Source organism: Neopelma chrysocephalum, unplaced genomic scaffold (genome assembly GCF_003984885.1).
Source record: "Neopelma chrysocephalum unplaced genomic scaffold, ASM398488v2 Primary Assembly neopelma1_60, whole genome shotgun sequence".
NCBI classification, from domain to species: Eukaryota; Metazoa; Chordata; class Aves; order Passeriformes; family Pipridae; genus Neopelma; species Neopelma chrysocephalum.
Window position 1 is genome coordinate 16,289,485 of NW_020897715.1, and position 23,679 is coordinate 16,313,163.

The following is a 23,679-nucleotide window of genomic DNA, read 5'->3' on the forward strand; positions in this document are numbered from 1 at the left end:
TTGAAATAATACCCTGAAAACTTCTAATTCATAAATATACAAGGGTGTGAGATAACAGCATGCAGCTCAGAGCACTGAAGCTTCAGGTGGGAGAGACAAGGAAAGTCCAAGGCAAGTTATTTACATGTAAAGACTGGCTCAGGCTGGGAGGATCCAAGGTGCAAGAGCTTATTGGTGATGTCAGCTGTTAAACACCAGTGATTTACTCACCTGTCACCCAGTTCATGTGCTTGAAAGCAAGGAGATGAAGAGGTATGAGCATGGTATATCCTGGTTGTCTTACGTTTGGAGGGAAGAATCACATGTGGCTTAAAGCCACCCCAGCATTTCTTGCTCTTTCTGCCAGCAATTCCAAGGCCTCCAGACCAGACCATTTGTGCTGGCCTTTGGGGGATGTCCCAGCAGCCAGAAATTAAAATAGAGTGTGTTTGTACCTTGGCTTTGCACCTATTTTTGAGACCAGGGGACAGCTTGTTACAGCAACTTCTGAAAGGTGAGCACTATGATGGTTGGAATATTTCTGATTCATTATCTTGAGCTTGTTTGACATGGCCAAATGCAGAGCTCAAAGCACTTTTTTGTAATGAGTTATTAAGTTTTTGAGATTGACCTGTGAACACAACTTTAGTTACAGGCTGTCCTAAGCCTAGAGGTCTGTGGTGCAGTGGTGGTGGTCTGCACAGAGCCAGCTGGTCACAGGGTACTGGCTTGCTTCCTGGTTTTTCAGCTGCCAAACTATATTATAGCAAGCTAAAAATACATTAAATATTTTCCTTTCCTAGTATTACCTTACCACGTAAGCAATCGCTGGACTTGCCACTAGGATGTTATCTGATAACTGAGGGGAGGGGAGGGGTCGAGCCCAAATAGGTACTGAGACACTGGAGAGAGTCTGCTTCAGTGACTGTGACCAGGAGGAGAAGCTGTTATGTTTCTATTTAGGTGGGTGATGAAAACATTCCTGAGTGCCTTCTTTAACCCATCTCTGACCACATCTCCCACTACAAGTGCTCTTCAACACAAGCCCCTGAGCTTGTGCAAAATCTCTCCTGCCCCATGTTGTGCCATTTAAGACCAGTTGGGTGGCCATGGGGAGTCTCACACAGCTGACTGGCGTGTGCTCTATCCTTCTCTGATGCTATGCCATCAGAAAAATGATTCAGCAGGTGACCTAGGCTCTGGAGTGTTGCACGTGGAACTGAGGTAGGGACAGTCAGCAAGAAGACAGTCCTGCACTGTATACTCTTCTGATTCTGCCCTGGTGATGGGCAGCCCCAACAGACACCATGGCCCTCTGGAGGAGACCATATCATCCTCAGATGGATTCAAGGTCTGGAGGGAAGTTTTGGGGGTGATGTCAAGCAAAAGTGTGAGAGGCTAGAGAATCTGCTGCACAGGGCAATCATTTGGTTTTGATTGTTTAACCTCACTGGTGTCACATTTGAACACCATTTTGAATTGTTTCTGTTCTTGCCTGTATGATGGAATGAAAAAAAAGTATGAGGCTGCCTTAATACCTCCATTCTCAATGATCACTGCGTTTTTAACTAGACATAGCAGCAATAAAGTGAATGGGAAAGGTCCATCCCTGCAAAAAGCAAAATAGCAACACAGCCTGAAACTAGAGATGAAAGCCCTACTTAACAAGTGAGAGATGTAAAGGGCAGAAGCCATGAAAAGACACTGCATGAGCAAGTGGATAACACTTGACTTATCCAGTAATTCTTCCCAGATTCTTACTAACAGAAAGTCTCTCCAGCAAGGCCACCAGGTTCTGAAATCGAGGTACCATGATCCTGGAGGGAGGCACATTCTTGGTCTCCTAAAACTTCCATAGGACACAATCCCACTTCCTTTGTGTTTCCACACAAATAGCAAATGTTAACTGTAAATGGAGAACAACGTGTCTAACATGCTGGAGCATTTCCTCAGTCTCTCTGTGCCCTCTTCACACTTAACGCATGCTGTGTTGTTAGGCTGCTTCACTTAACTTCCTGCTCCTCCTTCTAGCTCTTAGGACTCTAATTCCAGCACTCGGAAGACCAGGGAGATCAAGTGGTTCCTTTGCACCTCATAAGGCATGGCCTGTCCACCATTTCCATCTACCCTCTCTGCTCTGTGTCCTTTCATTACAGTCAAGAGCTCTATGGTGTGTGTGACATCCCCATTCCAGTCACTGGACACACAGCAAAGTGTGTTGCTGCTCTCATGCCCTCCTCTCCTGCTCTTTCTACAGCTCTTTGCATTCCCTTTGTATGCTCACCTTGCTGCTTCTGCATGGTAGTGAAGTCTTCAAAGGTGAGAGTGCGCACGGGGGGCCTCCAGAAGGCGTAGGTCTCCATAATGGCCTCCAGCCCCGTCCTATGCAAAGAAAATAAAACAAGGAGAGAATAAGAATGTCAGTCAGCTGGGGGCATAGGCGCTGAGGAAAGAAGGCTCCAACCTTTTTTGACAGGCTGCCAGCGGCTACCGAAAGGTCACCTTGGCATCTGTGAATTCCTCAAGTCGTCCTGCACAAGTGCTGGATACCAGAGTAAAATAAAATTTCCCTAACCCAGGATTTCAAAAGCACCTAACAGTCTCTCAATGCCTTTTGCCTTTCTAAAAAGAATCTCAAGCCTCATGTCTGCTTTGCAGGAGACACATGCCTGTCAGCTCCTCAAGGCGTACTTTATCATTGACTGGGCCTCCACACTTGGTGGATGCAAGCTGTCATGCAAACAAAGGAGGTTTGGGATTCAGCCTATAGAATCAGAGATTTTGTGAATTGCCTTTCTCTGCCACTTCCTACTTCTGGACACTATTCTGAAGTGCTGTGGGAAGCCATCAAAAAGGGAATCTTCTTGGTTTTGGACTTTGACTAGAAATGCATAAGATGCTCTTTAAAAATGATCAGTGGCATTTCTGCTTTGGGTCCTTAACTCAGCCCAAAGACATAACAAAAAGAAAATGCCAAAAAATTTGGTGAGAACTTTTCTTCTTGAAGGGTGGGGGTCTCAGATTTATTCTTATTTTCACCAAAAAATGCTAGCTCTGCTGGAAGTCTCTTAGCTCCACAGCCTCGGGGAGGACATAGCTGCATTGTCAGGAAAAGACCCCATGTTCCTTACGAGATAAACCCCTGGAGTTTCTTCCCAGGAAAGGCTCTCCTCTGTGGAAGCTGCACACTGCTCTGTTCCCCATTCCTCACTTTCCCCTGCCTCTTTTCCAGCAGTAGGTTATAGCCCTTGCACTGACTGTACACTACTAGAGATTCTTTGTCAAACATGAGAACATATCCCCTTTCAAAGCAAAAGGCACTAACATCCCCAGAGCCTCTCATCAGATATTGAGCTGACACTGGAGCTGCCTTTTGCTTCTGAAAATGTCTTTCTGCACGTGCCTTCACTCACTCAGTTAACTTTCCAAAGTCTCCCCGGAAGCTTGGATGCTTTAAATACATTGGAGTTGGCAAACCAAACTCTGTATTTTAAGAGGAGGTTTAGAAGAGAGGTTGTTGCATGGTGTTTATTAGCTGCTAAGCTGTTAGAAGTAGAAACAGAAGACATATCTGCATAGCAGTCTCACACTAGTGCTGAGCACATTACAACAAAACTATTTGGTTAATACAGTGGCCTCTGCCAGCTCATAGAGCTGAGAGACAACAAGGCAGTGCAGAATTTGAACCCATCTGCTAAGCTGGGCTCTGTGTGCAAAAGCTGCCCTTCAACTACCGATATCATGCCCAGGATTTCCTCTGCTCCCTGTGTGTGAAAGTCACACATTTTCAGACTCCATCTGCTTCTCAACTCTCACAGCTGGGGAGAGAACAGCACCTTTTTTGCAGCCTCGGGAAATGCTCCCTGGCCCAAACATCAAGGGAAGACTTTCTGGTACCATATATCTGGGGGCAAAAAATGTCCTGAGCAAGTTGCAATGCCACTAGACCTGCTGTTGAAAGGACCTGCCTTGGTGATTAAGACCATGTAATATATCCAAAAATGCAGACTGAAAGTTCCAGCTGTGCTAATTCAGCTGCCCTGTGTCTTCCACAGGATCATGTGAGGAAGCAAGGAGGCCAGCTCACTAAAACCAGTGGACACACAGTCTGGCTCAGTCATTAAATCTCCAGCGTCAGACTTCTAGCTCTGCTCTCATAACTCCCTTCCAGTAAAATCCAAATCCTAATGGGAGGTGGCTCAGGGAGGCAGTAAAAGCAGGTTAATGCTACTACCACTGCCTCTCCCTGCAATTGACTCATTATTCTAAGTTTCTAGCTCTGCATCTACCACCTTCCACTGTATCAATACAGTTCTCACAGGTACCATATAATTTGAAAAGGAAAAAATAGAATAGTCAGGAGAAAATAAAAGGAAGAAATAAAACAGTAAATCAGGAATAATACACTGCTTTCAAGGTTTAGACTCCACTGTGTCTGTGACCTGATAGAGGGTAATTGGCAGCACTGAGAGTACCAGCTTGTATTCCTGCCCTGTATGTCAGGAAAAGGAAAGATGCCACCAGGGACCCACCTCCTCCTGCTCCAGGAGAGCAGTTCTACAACAGCACCTTTGCTGTGGACACAGCTGCTCTCACCCTTCCCTTTCCATACTGCAACTGCTGGAAACAACACTGTGGCTTTACCAGATTCACAGATTGCCCTGAAATGCTGAGGGCAGTGTGGCAGAAGCAGGTACCTGAAGAATGGACACCAAACTCCACAGCTGGTTCTTCCTGTCACTAATGTGAGACCTTTACTCCTCCAGAACACATGTGGAACATGCACTACAAAACATCCTCTCTGAGTATGCGGATGACAGAGCTCAAAGTTATGTACAGTTCTCCTATGCATAAATTTAAGTCCCTATATACTAGAAAAATCTTTTTTCCCATTGGTTTATGGTTTGTTTGGTTTTTTTTTCTTTGGTTTATGGTTTTCGGGGCTTCTTTCGCTTTGTGCAGAAAAAATGTTGTGGGTGGTTTTGAAATAGTATCCAAGAAGAACACATCCTTACTGAATTTTCACATCCTTCCATGCATAAGACAAGATCCATGAGACAGCAGCTTTATGTGCTAACCTGCTAGGCACCTACCACCCCATGTATGGAGTCTTACAAAAGAAGAACATGCAGCCATGCTAAAAAACAGCTTTTGGTGAGAAGGCACACCACCTTTGTGTGACTGATTTTACAACCCTATCCCCAGCCTTTCTTCTGTCTATGATGTATTCCTATTTTTGAAAGAAAATGTTGAGGTGGTGAGGTGGGAATCAAGAAATTAATCCCTGTCAACTCTAATAACTGTGTCTTGTGTAGCAATTTATGACATTGGTGTGCTCTCCTAGTCAGCAGAAATACTGGAGTGCTATTATGCGTGTGTGTTCCACCCCCTAACAGGGAAAAGAAACCCCACATGGCCAATGAAGAGACCTTTTGGGACAGCAATAAATGCTGACAAAAAAATAATTGTTTGCAGCATTTCTGAAATCTCAGTAATATGGGGGGAGCTTTCGTAAGGGCTGCTGGTACCAAGTGTGCTGAACATAATCCATGTGGCATTTATTTTCTCTTCCAAAGAGCCGCACTGAAAAATTAACTTCAAACTATCTATCAGTCCATAAACCCTCCCCTCTCACACCATCTTTATGAAGGAAGTAAAAAGCAAAAGTATCAGAAGAGGACTCACTGCCAGCTTTTTTTTTTTTTAATAAGGTCAGTCCTTTAAAAGGTATCCAAAATTTACTCTCTCTTTTTCATTCATTCTTTTATTTTTAGTGCTATGAAGTTTTAATAATAGGCAATAAATGAAACAGTTCCATTGTCTGAAAAATGAAAGGAGCTATCTGTGCACCTCCATAATCCATCCCATATGGCTGATCTTGCCATTCCCACTGCATGCAGGATTTAGGTCATCATTTCATTGTTCACTGGGGAAGCCAAACTATTGGCTCCAAGTGCCCTGCTGGCTTTCTTATCCTAGACAAAAGCTCAAAGAGCATTTCCAGCACAAGCAACTTCTATTCACTTCAGCTGCCCACATCTGAAAGTCAAGTGCTGTTATTTGCCTTCAGCCTAGGGTTTTTTATCTTCCATCACCCTGCTGAGTTTCCTGACTGTTGTCCCTTCTGGCTTCCTCCTGGATAAGGAGGTCCTGCAAGCATCCCACTGTCAAATCAACTTTGCTTGGTCTCCAAAAATAGGCTCTGTGGCGTTAAACCTGCACCCTTGCTACACAAACATTTGGCTAGCTGAGCTCTATATCTCAAAAACTCTAGTTTCTCAATCCCTTGAAGTTCAGGAAAGAAACCAAGTAATAACCTGACTTGTACATCCATTACATAGGTATCCTTTCACCACCAGGAGCTTCTCTTGTTGCATTTTTACAGATGCTTCATGTGCCTTTCCAAAAAGCGAAGAGGGACCGAAAATCAGGTAGAGGGAATCTCTAAGAAGCAGGAACCAAGACTCAGCCTTCAAACACAGGCTAAACTCCTAATCCAACAAGGCGAATGGCTAGATGGCTGAACACCATTACTTAACCTGGTTTGAGTGCTCAAAGACTGCAAAACATCGTCTAGCTGCTGAGCTGTTTCTATCCTTCCCTCTGAAACCCATCACTGCTCCTTCTTCCAGCTTAGAGACTGAGGCAGTGAGCTATGAAGGGAGACACTCATGCAAATAACTGAAAGAGATCTAAGAAAGCATCTGGGAAAAGATTGCTCCTCCATATGGATACAGGCATTTACACCATGATGGGGTGTCCCCAGAGCAACAGGGTTTTAGCAACCTCTTGTAGTAATGAAGCGAGACCAGAGTCATAAGGAAACATAGGGGAAGGCTGTGAGCTGATGGAAGTGAAAGATTTAAAAGGGAAACTATTTTTAAAAAAATCCAGCTAACTCCATAATTTCTGCAGCAAGCAACAACAGTGAAACAATAAGAGAACAAATAAGTGAAGGGGAAAATATCTACCTCCATTTAATGGAAGAGCCTCCACACAAAGCAGAAAGGCAATGTCCTAGAGAAGAAGTGGCCTAAGAGTTCCTTTTTTCCCAACATGCTCTGCTTTTTCCAGGGTGATTCTTTCCTCCATCATTTGCTGGCAAACTCTAACCATGGCTCTGATTCAGTATCCTTATGTCACTGGGATATGACGTCCTGGAGCTGCCTCAGAATTCTGTCTCCTGCTGCTGCCACACCTTTTTTTTCCTTAAGACCTTCTAAAAACCTCTAAAAACCTTAAAACCTCTTGGACATATAGTATTCAATTGCCTGCTTCAGAAATGGCCCCTTCTTCAAATTAACCTGTTTCTTTTTCAAAGAAGGCCTACATTTTCAGTGGGACATTCTCCAGCCACAGTCTGATGCACTGCAGTTGACTGATGCTGTGGGAAGGATATGCGAATGATGTTTGAAGGTGTGGGAATTTGCAGAGCATCTTGACTGCTAATCCAGCTGACCAGTGATCCTGATGAAATGACAAATTCACAAGGGGAAGAGCCATCAAGCATAGTTAAGAAAAGTCCCATTTGGAGAGTCCTCTCCCCACGCAGCTTGGACCTGAATGTTTTTCTCCCTCTTATGTGTACGTCTGTCTATGTATGTGTCCTCTTGAAAGGGAGCAGCTGAGCATTAGTGTCCTCCACTAGCTGACAACAGCAGTGCAACCTTAGCCAGACTACTGCTTGTGGGGCAGGCGCCTGACTGCTATATACGCTTGCAAATACCTTTGCCTGTTTTTTTCTTCCTAAAGCCTCAGGCTGCTCTCTTTGATGTGTAATACCTTAAAGATTTTAATTCCTCTTTACATCAGCAGAAAGCCTTACTGAGCCCTCCCCACAGCTGCAGCCGTGTAGCAATTTCCTGCCCTTTCTTAAATCAATGAGCTACAAAGATCAGTAATTCCCAACCTTTTCAGGAAACTGTCCAAATTCACTGAGCTAGGACCTTATTAATGCCTTCCATGTTAATATAGCCCACCATGTACCTGGAACTGCATCAATCCCTCTTCCAAACCCAGCCCCCAGTGCAGCTGTATCTCTGCACACAGATCTTGTACCTGGGGCACATCCTACTTCCCACACACAGGAGAGGAGAGCAGAGTAAAAGTCACATATGCCTCGAAGAGAAGTGATGCTCCCAGTGGGGATTAAATGAGAATGGTAGCATCTTTTTGCATCGCTTCTGTAAGATGAGAACAGAGGAGCTGAGCTAGGAAGTCTCTAGGTCAGTTAGGTGTCTGTGACCACAGAAAGTGTAGCATTACAATGTGTGGTGGAAAACACAGGGACTGAACACTGTCCTTAGCAAACTATAAGGACGTAGTGGTCCTGGGGAACACACACAACAGGAGCATGCAAGTAAAAACTGAATTACAGTGCCCATGGGGACAAAAAATGAGGGTTATGCACGACTTTCACTCTGGCTTGCAGAATCTTTACAACCCTAAGCTTCTTGTAATGTACTCATATATGTCTAATTCTATAATTAAATTAATGTTTAAAGCCTTTGTCACACTGATTGAAAGGATACCCACGTCATTTAGATCTGAAATACTCATACAGGCTGCAAATTCTTCAGGATTCATGAATGGCAGAAAAAGCTGAAACTTTGTTTTGATTTTCTTTTTCTTTAATGATAACTCTGAAATGTCTTTTACTATCACAACAGGGGTTTTTGATTAAAGCTCCTGTTTAACTATTACCTGTTAAAATACTTTTTTTTCTAAATAATGCTCAAGGTGTTTTATTTAATCTTTTCATAAAAATCCTGGCAAAAATCAAGCAATACAGTCAAAGTGAAATAATCTGACAACACTGGAGAAAAACAGGAAGTGTTTGAAATGAGAACATTTTGCACTTTTATCCTGCAAACCTATCATAAACTCATTTTTTCTTCTAATGTAAAGCAAGCATTTGCACTCTAAGTTTTGGCATTTCCTGTGAAAATTAAAATTAAAAAATGCCCTTCAGCTAGCTCTACATAGAATAAAGAATAAGGTAGTATTTTGCACAGTGTTAGACTGTGACCTATTTGTCTGTTTTACAGTTTGCAATCCTCCATTTTTCTGTGTTCTTCATTTTAATAACAAAAAAAAATTTAAGAAACTACAGTATCTTTACAAGTTCATTAATTTTACCTAATTCTTTCGATATCATGATACCACATCAGCAATACATGAACAGTTTACTAATAACTTATCAGAGATGCTAAAGAATGTTTTAAAACATGAAAATCACAGAAATTAGCATAAATAAATTAATTATCCAGGACATAAAAAAAGGGAAAAAACCCACCAGCAAAACATATATACAAAATAACAGAAGGGACATTAAGGTAGAAGCAAAGAGAGAACTAAACATATAGCAGCAAAAAAATACAGTCACAGAAAAAAATGTTATCAAGCAGGAAAGTGATAAGCTGTCTTTACAGATATGCTGTCTAAGAATATCTAAACCCCTTTGTCAGGGTTTGGGACCGCAAAATCCAGACAGAGGTAGGAGCAGCACTGGAGGAGACTTCTGAAAAGAAATGGGATCAGTCTAGCTGGCTAACCTGGGAAGTATTTCCTAAAGAAGCCATCATTACACATTAAATCTGTTCAGGTAAAATAAAACGGTCTTTCTAATTCCTCTAAGAACTAGTCTACAGCAAATTTCTCCTGTAAAACGTAATTAGGATCACAAGATGCCTTCCTCAACCTTAGACACATGCCCTGTGCACTCATCAGGGAAAGGAGGGAAGAGATCAGTGAGGAAACACAAACAAGTTCCTGTTACCTGTTTCTCCCAGAATCTCTGAAACCTTTAGCAAAGGGGTTTCTGTCAATTTTTAATCTGGTGATCTAAAAGGAAGAAAAAGAGAATTAGTTGATGTCTTCAAATTTTTCTCTTTAAACAAATGAAAATTACGGATGATTATCGCTCTTACCCAAGCCACCTGTACAGTGATCTTCCATACTTATTTTCCCAGACTTCTGTTAAAGTTGCCCTTCCATTATCCATGAACACACTATCTGCTTACCAGAGAATGGCACCAGAGACAGAAACCACGGCAGTATTAGGAAACCTGGCACAGCACTGGGGCTGAGAAGTTGTTGCTGTCCTGGTCAGCATCTGGGTTGCCCCTCAAGAGTTTTCTGGTCCGGAAATCTTTTTTTCTTTTTCTTTTTTTTTTTGCTCCTTTAAATAAAGGAAGGGGCAGCCAGACTAAGTGCTTTGGGGGCTATCTTCCTTCATGCTTTATTTTTAAGCACGAATTCCATATTGGTAAATATGAAAAATAGCATGAGGATTTTGACCTTGCAGCCTGTGGTATTCTACTCACTGTTGGCTATTCCACAACCTGGTGTAGCACGAGAGCTTTCCTCTGCCTGCCTCACCTTGTCCTGGAGATTCTATCTCTGGAGTGAAAGGAGAGTGAGATCTCCAGATCCTATCAAATTTGAGGTGTTTTTGCTGAAACTGCTCAGAAGGGACTAGTTTAATACAGTCTGATCTGAAGTGGATTTGCAGGTGTTTTGCTTCTGTCAGAACCAAGCCTTTACTCTGAATATTAACCTCAGATCTGGAATGCAGCTCCTATTTTTGCAGAAGCTTAATTTGTGAACTTAATTTCCGCTAGCCTGACTTTGCAGCTGTCCTGGGACTTGTGTGTACAGACACAGATATGTTCTGTAGAGGATGGAATTACAGCAGAGAGAATCCCTGTGGTGGATTTGCTAACATTTTACAATTGTTTCCAGAGACACTTCTCCCAGTAAGACAAAGTTTTACAGCCACTGGAGGGCATGCCGGCAGATTCAGGGGATTTAAATTTGGTTTTAATGAAAAGGTTTCTCCAGCCCACCAGAATCTCCTTACTGGTATTATAAAAATGTGATTGTGTCCCCCAAATTTTTCTGGACAAAATCCCCAAATGTTTGGGATTCAGAGAGGCAGAAACTTTGGTGCTTATTTAGAGTGAGGCAGCTTATGGTACCAGTCTGTGACAGGGATCCCTCCCTTACCACCTCCCTTACCTGTGTAATTATGTCTTAAAAGTCTGGTCATGAAGGAAAAATGACAGGCTTATTTCCTCTCATTTTTTCTCCTTTCTCTATCCTCTTTTCATGTCTGGGTTACAGCTAAAGTTTTTGGAGTATATGCATTTGGCTGAGAGGGGTAGGAAATTTCCCATACTGCAATTACAGAAATCCCACCATCATGTTCCAATATTTTTGATCCATTTCGGATCCTTATTTAAGTCAGTTTGAGGGGACCAGACTGAGAAAAAAAGTTAGTAATAATGGGAAGAAAAAGAAGCAGTCATAGGAGCATTATCAGCATGTGTGTTGTCTTATATGTTGCAAAAAAAAATCCAACTCTATGACATTTCACTAAATTGTTACAATTCACAATTGTTAGAAATTGCTTAAATATTACAATCTGCCTTAAGCTAATTTAATATGGGTCTGTCCCTCAGTCCAAAAATACTAAATATAATGACATCCACTGAGTTCATGAAGTCATTCTCTGCAAGCACAGTTGTTGTCATTGAAAAAATACTAACTTCATAATTTTTTTCATCAGCTTTTTTCCATTCAAGACTCCTCTGCAATTCATGGCTGGAAACTATATAATCTATTGCTCTAACAGGTTTGATAATATATTATTTTTATTCCAGGTGGGTTTGTACCCTCATTCTAGTTTTATAACAGTAACTTGCACTCTCTAAGTGGACACACTGTTAACGCAGCAAAAATCTTCAATAACTGACATTCTGTTTCACATGGCTGGGGAAAAAAATTACCTTATGCAGCCCTTTTAATGCCATCACAACCCATACCCCAGTGAGCAGGAGAATGCCAGGAAAGGGAAATGGGATGTTCCTCTCACCTGAGAATAAAACAGGGAGTATGTGTAGACAAACGAGAAGGCAAGCTCCCTGAACCCAAAGCATGACAGAGGTTCTGTGAAGGCTAATGAGAATCTCTGAGGCAAGGGCAGCTGGCAGATGAGCAATACATAAGGAGACTACAAAAACAATGGGTGGATATAAGGAGCTGTCAATATGTGCAATGAATGTGCCTGAAGACGCGATGAAGCAGGACACCTCACCAAAGAGTAGGACACAATCTTTCACTGGCCACAGGAGAAGGGAGAGCAAATGTCTACAATCAGAGCCCCACCCAACCCAGCCTTAAATTAAACACCACCAGGGATGGGGCATCCACAGCTTCTCTTGGGCAACCTGTCCCAGTGCCTCACCACAGTAAAGAATTTTTTTCCTAATATCTAATCTAAACCTACTCTCTTTTAGTTTGAATCTATTCCACCTTGTCTTGTCACTACACACCCTTGTAAAAAATCTCTCTACATCTTTCTTCTATGCTCCCTTCAGATACTGGAAGGCCACAACTTGGTCACACAAAGCCTTTTCTTCTGATCTTTATTTACAGTGGGAAGCGTTTTTTTCCCCTGTCCCCAGTCTGCTGTCCACCCACTCAAGAGGTCAGAAGAGAGTTTGCCATTGAAGACTGATGCAAAAAAGTTAAGTACCTCAGCTTTCTCCTCCTTTGTTGTTACCAGTTTTCCAGCATTGTTTGTTGGAGAGGTACACCTTCCTGAACCTTCCTTTGCTGGTTAACATACCTGTAGAAGCCCTTCTTATTATTTTTTCCAGGTTCAGTTCCAGCTTTGCCTTGGCCTTCCTCACCCGATCCCTACACAACCATACTTAATCTCCTTACTCTTCCCGGGTTACCTGACCTTGTTTCCACTGCCTGTGCATTTGCTTCTTTCCCTTTAGTTTGAGGTCCCTACTCAGCTATGCCAATCTCTTTACTTCCTTGCTTGATTTCTTGCTCCAGGGAATTGCTAACTCTTGGCTATATAGAAGACTTCCTTAAAGATCTGTCATCTCTGTTTTATCCCTTGTTCCTGAGGGCAGTCTTGAAGGGGGTCCTATTGACTAACTTCTAGAAGAGCGAAAGTTTTCTTTCCTAAAGCTCAGGGGCCTAACTTGACTCCTTACCTTAGGACATTTATGCCCGACGATTTCAGTTCATATGCAATACAGGCGTTCACAGACTTATTTTGTCAACAAACTGATGAGATTGCACTTCTTTAAAAGTTTTTCCTTCACTGCTATAAAAAACCCCACTATGTGTTTTCTTTCTGAGACAACAGATCTGGACTAATTGTACTACCTTAAAATTGTAGCAGGGACAAGATACAGTAATTTGTACCATGAGACAGCAAGGAAATTTGAACACAATACATCTCTTTATGATTGATCTCACCCACTTACATTACAGAAAAAGATACAGCCATCTTATCTCCAAGGTGGTTTTCTGACTAGATACTTGATATCTACACACTACCCCATAGCAAGTATTTTCTTTTTTACCCTGTAAAGTGTACACTCTTCTTTAGCTTTGTTTCGTAGAGAAGAAAAGGTCTCAATCACAAAGAGCACACTGATATTTTTATGACCACACAACATAAAAGGAGCCTGAAGGCATACATCTTTACCTGTTGATTTTGGTAGGCTGTCACTGTGGTGAAAACTGTCTCAGGGAAGTTAAAAGTTTTCACCCCGTCTCCTGAAGGAACTGGCTTTGTAGGAGAAAGATCACTGCTGAAATCCTTGCGGATGACATGAACACGGGGCTGGTATTTATGCATTGAATGTAAGATTATCTGAAGAGAAAACAAAAGGAAAAGGACTTCTTTTCTTTCCCAAATATTTTACACTACATCCAGATGTACAAGAAAGCAGGGGTGGAGTAAAAGCTAATATGATGAAAACTACCCTTTTCTTACAAGCATGTATGAGACAAAGTTTGTGCTAAGTGCAGAGAGAAAGCTGCTTTATTGCTTTATACGGTCAGGCAACAGTTCGAGGAAAAGCACTGAAATAGGGAAAAAGCTCCATAACTCTGGAGAGCAGCTACAGATGTGTGCCGAACAAGACAGAGGAGCATCAAAGCAGCAGCAGCACCCTTTCAAGACTGAGAGGAGCAAGGCTGGGACAGCAGGTACCACAATTAACTTCTAACTTACGTGGCCTTGATCATCAAGCTCATTGTTGGTCAGCTTGAGCTTGTCAAAACTGACCACCTGCCTCATCCAGGTGTCTCCAGAAGCCAGTGAGTCGGGGTGGATGTAAACCCTTGGGGGTACTGGAGAGTCAGCATTGCCAGCCACCATCCACTTGGAGCTGTGATACACATACCTGAAAAAGGAAGGGTAGACCTAAGGGAAGTTGTCACTCACTCACTGTAGGAATATGTCCAGAGTTCTTCCACCCCTGCCACCCTACCGCATGCACCTCAAGCTCTCATTTGCAGTCAGGGGAGAATGTGCTTTATTGCAACCTCCTACCTTCTAAATGAAAGCCAGATTATCCCTGAGCCACTTGTTCAGACTTGATTCCTTATTAAAACCTCCTTGCAGTTATTTTCCCTGTAAAACTCTGCCACATGTGCCTTCTCAACTCCTTAACCCTCTCTGAGCCAGAGTAAGAGGCTGGAAAATATGGATAAACTAAGTCCTCTCTGAAAATATTAATAAATGCCCTGGGATTTCTGGAAATCTGCACTGGATCTCATACCAGATTTTGCAAAACACATGTGGCTTCACCTAGAAAGGGTAAAAGCCAATAGATACCACTAGAACAATTGCTAAAACAGAATTTCTGGTTTGAAATGCTGCAAAACAGGAAATTCCATATGGTATTACATACATTGGGATTAAAGGAAAAAAATTATTTTTGTGTTCCTGACCTTTTGTGCTCTTTTGTGTTCCTGATCTAGCCATCCTATATATGCCATAAATTTTTCTACCACAGCTTTGCCCAGACACTTTTTTTTCCTGTCCTGCAGCTAGTTCCACCTAAGGCATTTCACAAAGAGTCCTGCTAACACCTCTAAGTTCTGCCCTGTGCTGCCCCTCATTGGGTCTCTACTCAGCTCTGCTAAGCTGTTTCAGTCTCTACCTACAAAGAGTGACTAATTTCCTGTATTTTCACAAGAAATGAAAAGAAAAAAAAGGTCTGTTCCTTTCACTGCTAGTTTGCTCAATGGACAGAAACAAAGGGTAAGACAAGATATTTATTTTCAATGTTAATGTTGTCAGAACCACACTCAAAGAAACAAAAAAAACCATCCAGCTGAGTATCAAACACTGTCTTGATGTTTCCCCAGGAAAAGCATTTTCCTGAGAAACGCTCTGCACAATTTGAGAGCAAAAATGTAGTATTTAGCATTTGAAGCATAGGGTCAATTTCAAATCACTGAAATGTGGTTCAGTCAAGACTGTTAGGGGGAAAGGGGTCTTTTAATAAGAATACATAAATCACCTCTGTCTGGATAGTTTTCTGGGATGTAGGGGACCACGAGTTTTCCAGAGTATATTTAAGGGTCAGAAGCCCATTAATATCAAAGAAATCTCTTCTTCCTGTCTTTCAGCTCAGTGGTGGAGGGTTTCTCAATGACTCCACACTGTAGGTCAGGGATCAATATTCACCGTGGCTGCTGTGCTGGACAGTGAATGCTTTTAAAATTTAAATCACCCAATTCAGTTCAGGTCAGACCTGAGGTTCCTGTCTTAGTTCAGCTGCTGCTTGGCCATTCCTTTCTTGCTGAAGAAGTTTTAGAGACTGCAGACTCCCCATTGATAACTCCAGTTATCAGTTCCCTCAGAAAGTTGTAGCGAATCATGTCAATTAGGAAATGCATGGCAGGGAACTCCTCAATTAAAAACTGCTATTTGAAAAGAGAAAGATTTAAATCCAAAGAGACTGTATTAAACCTCTGGATTTGTGTCTCATGATTCTGGTCAAATCAACCACGTTGGTATAAATCAACATGGTCTCCTCCAGCAGACCTTTGCAATGGTGTATAATTGGCAGATGTCCTTGCAAGGCTGTCATGAACAGTAAGTTATTATAAGGTTCCTACCTCTGCACTTAAAAAGCTTACCTGTATCTCTTGTTATCCACAGGGACAATGTCCATGGCAATATAGTACTGCTGGTGGGGATCCAAGCCTGTAATTTTCACCCTCATGGCTGGAAACATTCTCCTAGGAAAATAAGAGTAGAAATAAGGAAGAAAAATGGTGAATAAGGACACTGAAGTGGGTCCTTATACCTCTTTCTGACACCAAGAGCATGCTACTTTACACAGCCCAGTACTTGCTATGACTCCTCTGGACTTGGTGTGGGTAGAAAAGACTGTGCTGGCAGTGGTTTGAATCTTCAAATTTTTCCCACTTAGGAAAAGGGGTAGCAGGATAACAACCTGTAAGTAATAATAAATACTCACAGTCAAGCACTCTGTTTCCAGTTCATAGCAGACACTTCTACTATACTTTACACAGATTGTCCTCTCTAAGGCATTTTTAGGTAGTATTTTGTGCAATCTTTTTAACAAATGTTGTCTTTCTATGCCAGGTCTCTATCAAGCATTTTCTCCTGATAGGCAAATTATGAAACTATAACCAAGAAGAATCAATTCCCAGCTTTTCTCTTGTCTGAGCACAAGTTTTGGCTCTGCTGTACACTAGTCACTGCTCTGGAAGTGTTTGTAGCAAGGCAATTATTTCAGAAGAGAACAGATCGGAACAATTTTAAGATGTCAGTGATAGTGTGGCTATGGCATAATTTCTCATTCTTAAAAACTTTATGGTGGCCAGTAGACCAATATCTGTTCTATACCTCCCTCAAACTGCATGCTAAGGGAATTGCTTATGCTGTATTATATTTGCAAGTAATGTGATATTTTCACAACTTCATGAAATCTGAGGAGCAGAACTGCGTGAAGTGCAGACGAGAACAAGCAGCAGGGCAGAGCACTGAAAGAAATCCTGCATTGTTTCACTGGCTGTTAACTCAAACCTGAGCTCTACTTGACTGGCTTTTTAGCCCTTATCTGAGAAAAACTTGAGTGGATGTCCTATAGGATGGTGTTACTCAATTGCATGACTTCTACCTAGAAAACGCAAAGGTTTGGTAGGAGACACTCTGAAAGTATTGCATGCTCATACAAAATTACATTCTACTTCTCTGACAAGTAGGCATATCCTTATGGAATGAAGGTTTGGATGGAAGGAGGATATTAAAGGGGAATTTAAAATCATAATGCCAAAATAGTGGAAAAGTGTACAAGAAACGTTGTCCACTTTTTCCAGCAGCCACCCCTAGAAACCATCATGACACTTTCCTTTCTATTTAGTGAGAAGCAGTGAAACGTCAGAGAAGAAGATTTAATTCTCCCACAATTTCTGTTTCTCAAGGTATTACTAGTGGACATAGCCTGGAGGAGGGAGAAAACAGGAAATTTTGTGTCAACATCTCCAAACATGTCTCTTAAACTTTTCACTGCAGGGATGTGACCATGACAAGATATTTTATTCTTTCCCATCCAAGCCACACAGAGCCACTCGCAGAAGAGAGTGAGAAGGAGGAGGTTTGTGTTCAGCCTTTACCTTACCCACAGCTCTTTCATTTCAGACCACACTCAGAAGATAAGTTCTGATCTATTAGCAACTGCAACTGCTTTGGAAAAGGGCATTTCTCTTGGGGAGTGGGGAGAGCACCACAGTCCAGCTGCCACAGCACAGCTAACCCGAGTTATGAGAGACATAAAACTGTCAGAAAAATCATCTGCAGAAACCCTTCAAGGACAAAGCAGATTAGTGCAGCTGATGGTGTGAGTTTACTAGTGAAATGACTTGGGGGGGGGAAGAATAATGGATTAGCCTTTGGTGGCTTGAGGGCATTACCTTGTTTCTACCACAATAGCTCATTAAATCTGCCAAGCCAAGTGGGTACAGGATGTAGCATTTTACAGTCAAGCTCTCCTTAATTAGATAGAGGTGGCTTGGGAGCAGCTAAAGAGGCAGGTCATGTTTCAGAGGGTTGATGAGAAACGCAGGATTAAATCTGAGTCTCTTTGGGTCCAAGACCATGCACTGTATTGGGAAAATTGAACACTCTGTGTGTCCCAAGAAGCTCCCTCCAAATCTGCAGCCCCGTGTAAAGTTGCAGTATAGCCTGTGGGGTTGTTGCTGATGAAATACCTTGTAAAAGATTACCGCAGACCATTCAGCAGGCTTAGAGGCTAATCTCTAAAATGATCGGAGAGAGCTCGGCTGATCCCACTGCTTTCTCTAAGATTTAAGTGAACTTTTAAAGTTTTCTAAATTATTACTGTTTTTCTTTTTCTGTGGGTGTAAAAGTAACTTAGGTTTCTTTGCAATAAGGATGTGGCCTGGAACTGTCACAGCAGGTCTCCGGCAGCACTGCTGCGTGGAAAGGGGAAAATGGAAAAGGCAGAGGCAAACAGTGGTGACTTAGGGATGTACCACGTGTAATCCTGGTAAAGTCCTTGTTCTCTGCATTTCCTTTTGGTTGGCTCTTGGTCGGCTTTTGGTCCCCCAGAGGCACCAGCCTTATAGAAAACAAGGGCCTCAAAGGTTTGGAAGGAATTCAGGCCATTTGAATATGGCTTATGAATATGATATGAATAAACAGGCAAGAATCTTTCATCTAGACAGATATCAGCTAGCTTTATACTCAACAGCTACAGATATGAAGGCTGTCTGTTTTCATAGGGAACATCTGATGACATCTGATATATTTTAGGAAGAGGTTTTATATCAGCAGCAGTTTGGGATGATCAAGTTATTTATATGTTAGCTTTACCACTAAGCAGGAAAACAAGTCTTCCTAAACTTAGACTGTGAACTTACACACAGTACCCTTTTAGGAGAAATATGATGTGATATGAAATAAGTTATTAAATTACTTTAGGACCACTTAGAAGTGTTTTAAAAAGCATTTTAGTAACAACCATATGCCTTAATCTACTCAATTTCTGTTTTCTTTCGAAATGGGAGTGAGGTTTATGAACATCAAATGTGAAGAAAACTAATGGTATATAAACATCTCTAAAACTTGATCATTATTATCCAGCACTGTAGTGTACTAATATTAAGAACCATGTTTGTGAACTTTCAGCAAGAGAAAGAAGTAGTTGGATTTTGGCAACTAGCATTATATTTTTGTTGTTGTTGTTTAAAATTTTCATTTAACACAAAAAATAGTATTTGATATTCCTCTGTGAAAATTGTTCAAAGGAGGTATATCAGGTGTAACAGGTGTATCCCCAAACTGGATTTTTTCCCTCAGTAGAATAAAGCTTCAGTTTTTAACCCTTAAATTAGAAACTTAAATAAGATTAGATTTGCATAAGGGTGACATCTGTTAAATACAAACCCTAAAATGAAGGGCTGTGCTCTTCAGTTGTAGCAAAAGACAGTTTGTCAATTGACAGTAACAGAGTAGTCATTTCCCAGACATAAAAAAATCCAATAGAGAAACTCTACAAAATAATCTGTTTTAAGTTTGCAGATTTAGTGTGTACAGTGTTTACAGTGTGTGCGAGTTTACAGGGCAGCCTGAAGTTACCATTGCTATTTCATATCTTATATTTCCTTGCATTTAAGACTGATGCCAAATGATATTTCTTTATAAAAAAACAAACACGTAACGTGTGAGGGAAAGAAAGGCAATGCAAGGAAAGGCAAGGCAGGGCAAGGCAAGGTAACAGAGGAATGCCTTTCTGTTTCCCTCTGCAGCATGGGATCATGTAGAGGAGATGTTTGTTTTGAGAGGAAAAGCTGAGGGCAGGGCTTGGGAGCAAAAGGATTTATTGTTTATGAGGGAGAGGGAGATTAGCAGATCATCTCAGTTGCTCCCAAAGGGGATATTTTTCTGGAAGCTGGAGAAAACTTATCTGACCCACTGGGCCAGGACCTTTAAGCAGCAGTTTGGTAGCTGTAGCCTGCCAGCCCTTGCTCTGAGAGGTTCTCTCCATGGGCCCCTTCAGCATCAATAGAGCTTCATTACAAAATCCCTGCTGCTGTCACTAACTGAAGAGCACTGGAAATGAAAAATAACGCTTGGTAATGTAAACAGCCCTAAGTACTTGTTTCAAACAATTCAGACTCATGATTTTAGGGAGGCAAGGAAACTCCATGCAAAATACTGTTCCACCTACAGGAGGAGTCAGGAGAGGACAAGGTCACAAGTTCACATGTTCCACTCACTTCTGGCTTTTTCCACTCTTATTACCGAGCCTGGCCTCAGCACTTTGGTTTGAGCCATCCTGCGGTACGGATATGATAACTGTGATACGACACATGAGATAATTTCCCCTATTGTTGAGATGAGATCCTGCCTCTGTGACAGGTAAAACCTGAGTGCCCAGAGCAATGTGGATGTGCTGGTATGCATGGTCACACTCGTATAACCACCTCCATAAACAGTAGCCAGCCATTCCCTCCCAGAGAAGGACTCCAAGCACTCTTTACAGTGTATTCCTGCAGGAATAAGTGCACATTGTTTCCCATTTTGGGCAGTACTTCTATACATCAGTTAACAGTTACCCCTGCAACTCAGATGGCCATAGACTTTCGTTAGGGATTGTAGAGATGACAGGAGAGATTCAAGTTCCTCTGCTGATATTGCCAGGGTACAAGCATGATCACTGTTAGTAAAGGAGGGTAGATTAAAAGAGTTAACGATGGTTTTAGGTCTAGTTGCTCAAATCAGTATGGCTCGGTGCTTAAGCTGAATTTATTTTATTTTATGCAGGGTCTAAGATTGCCTTTCAAACAAAAAGGAGATAAAGGTGATTGCAGATTTGAATGCACTGCAGCTGACAGCCATTTGCATCTTTTGCATGAGGAACAAAGGTGTCTTGTTATAAGCATCCGATTAAAATTTGAATAACAATATTTTGATGAAAGGGAAGAAAGGAAAAATCATAAGAGGACTGGAATAAGTTATGAAAACAGACAAAAAAAAGACATCTGTAAATATAGCATCAAGAAAAGAAAAAACAAAGCAGAATTAAATATGAGTAAGAGTGGGAGTCTGAAAGTCAAAAAGTGTAGTCAGCCTGACATAGTCAGAATATAGGTCCAGAAATATGTTTGAAATGATAACGTAAGTTAGAAACTAGCATTACATAGCAAGAACAGAAAGACATTGTGCGGTCAAGCAAGAACCAAGCAGTGCCTTACAGGTCATAGAAAATTAAGGAGCAGCTGTAGTTCTAGGCAACTGAGTCTGTAATTATAATGGCTTCCAAAACAAGAAGGTCTTAGAGGATTCAAACAGAGTTTCCACAGAGAAAGCAACAAGAGCAAAATCTTCTGTGGGGAAGGAAGCAGACGCAAATTACCCTGTGCATCTCTCACAATTCCAATAAGTAGTAGGAAATTTTGAGGAAAGAACACAAGCTCTGCTATTTTTTCCAGAAATTATACATACTAATCTATGGGATGCATCACGTATCATGCATCCCACGTGGAGAAACAGGACTACCTGAATCAGCTCTCACTCATCACTAACACATCTTCTCTGAAAGAAAGATGTTTAACCAGAGAAGTTAAACACCTCATTTGGAAATGTTATCATATCTGTAAGGTCCATCCTCAATAAACAGGAATATTACCTAAACAAACTGCCCAACTCTTCATTTTGCTTTGCAACAGTCAACCTACAAATATAGTCAACAGGAAAAAAAAAAACAACAAACCAAACCCCTCCAATATTACTAACATCACTTCCAGAGAAGAATATCATCAAGTAGAAAAAACCCATATATTTAGTAGCTACAGCTACGTAGATTTTCTGTGGGTAGCCAGTGATGAGACAGTTGGCCATCAGAAGTCAAGTAAGCATCTCCTTTCAAGGAGAAAGAATATTATTTAGGATTATAAAGAATTTATGATTTGCACAGTAAGACATGTAAGTGATACATGGTCTTCCATAAGTGGAAAAATTATCCAAAGAGGAGCTTGCAAAGGCACTTGAGAATATTATTAATGGTGTTATGGGAAAAAAATTCTTGGAAAGAGAAGTATTCTTTACAGTCCATACAGGTTTTCCTATGTCTATTTCCTTCTAAAAATTATCAAAATACCTATTGCTTTGGACTCCTTAAATAAAGTTAGTGTGTCTGTCTTTCTTCACATGTGCTATTAAACACCTCTGACAGATGCATGAATAAGGAAAGAGGTATTTCATCAGAAGATGCAGATCAAGATTTTGACCGAAGAATAGAGACCTCTTCCAAAACATGAGCCAAAATCAAAGAAAATTGAAACAATTTTTTTTTTTCACTTGGGGCCAACTTGAAATAAAGAGAAAAAGATCAGATGAGGGAAGTGAATTTGAATGTTTGACTTTGCAATGCTTCTTTACTAAATGGGGCTCATTTTTCCTGGCATGGTGTTTCTCTGGAATTGTAGTTCAGCTCCATCATGTACCTACATGGAGGGAACTAAATACACCTCACAGTAATTCTTAATCAGCTTTCTCTTATTACTGTGGAATTATGGATAGATATCTATTGTTTGGTATGGTGATATGCGATGTGGGAAGATGTATTTGTCCGAAAGGCAACATGAATCGCAAATTCCAAGAACCATTGCTGACATTAAACATTTCAATTCATACATGTCAGAACAATAGTTTTAGATCAAAAGTGTCAAAATACATAGTTCCAATCAACAAATAAGAGTTTACAGTTCAAGGAAAGCTGATGAAAATTTCCAACCAAGAGTTGTTTAAAAAAAAAAAAGAGAAAACCCAAACCTAGAAGTGCATTTAATTCTGTGTATTTTCCTAAAAACTTTTAAGGAACTACAGAACCTTTTTTTTTCTTTATATGTACATCAGCCTGACCAAACTCTTCCAAAGTATTCAATTTCATTCTATCTCTCCCCAGAATGTTTTACTGTGGTTTTCATTCCAGAACACTTCCTTTTGCAGGATCCCTGCCAATGATGTCAAGGCTTCTGGGAAAAGTTGCATTGAACTATTTGCAAAATTCCAGTGGCATTGATGTTTCAACTTTTTTGATGACTTGAAAAAAAAAAAGAAAATCACCCTATGATCAGGGTATGGCTTTTTAAGATGTCAGAAAGGTCAGCTACTTCATTCAGAAAAGTGTGAGCTGATGAGATCATCTCCATACCACTATGTTCTGGGCATTTTACTTTGAACTAGTGTTGGTAGGCTTTAAGATATTTATGTTGCTCTTTAGTCTATCTACTCCATGTATCATATGAGAATTAAATATAGTTAATCCGACAGGTAATAATGTATTATTTTACATTTCTGAAACAGCATGGTCCAGGCACCAGTATAATAAAGTCAGAAACAAGGAATTTGGTTCTTCCAGTGCCATAGATCACCTAATCTGTTTAGGTCTCCATTTCACCCCCTATGAAAAGGGAATAATAATAAATTTTCTCTGTGTTTGCTTTGACATCTCCAGAGAAAAGGTGTTGCACAATAGCAAGTGATATAATTCCTGTTACTTTGCCTCTTCCATTTGAGACAGAAGGGCAAAACCAGCAGCCCACCCTGTACTGACGCAAGATGCTTCCTGTGCCACTGAGATCGTATATCTAACACTGGGAGCTAAACCGGCTCTGATAATCTTTTTGGGCGATCATCTGGGTTATATGTTCAATGTAACTTTTTCAAATTATCTGGACTTCCTAAGAACAGAAAACAACAAGTCTAGCTGTTCTGGAAAATTCTGAAAGCACAGATATAAAACAACACTATAAACAATAGAACACCATGAGTTTTCCCCAAAACTTGGGGGGAAATCTCTTCTGGATCCCTGAGGCAGG

At 41.1% G+C, this 23,679-nt stretch overlaps 1 protein-coding gene across 2 annotated transcripts in view; it reads right to left on the minus strand.

Annotated features, from left to right (window-relative positions):
• The window catches only part of TBX15 (T-box 15), a 106,855-nt gene that overhangs the window by 29,190 nt on the left and 53,986 nt on the right, over positions 1–23,679 (minus strand). For both annotated transcript variants that reach the window (XM_027681497.1, XM_027681496.1), the window contains exons 3-7: positions 15,943–16,044; positions 14,024–14,195; positions 13,493–13,660; positions 9,758–9,822; positions 2,264–2,361 (exon numbers count right to left, since the gene is read on the minus strand). In XM_027681497.1, the coding sequence (XP_027537298.1) occupies positions 2,264–2,361; positions 9,758–9,822; positions 13,493–13,660; positions 14,024–14,195; positions 15,943–16,044 (605 nt within the window). The remainder of the gene's footprint in view (positions 1–2,263; positions 2,362–9,757; positions 9,823–13,492; positions 13,661–14,023; positions 14,196–15,942; positions 16,045–23,679) is intronic.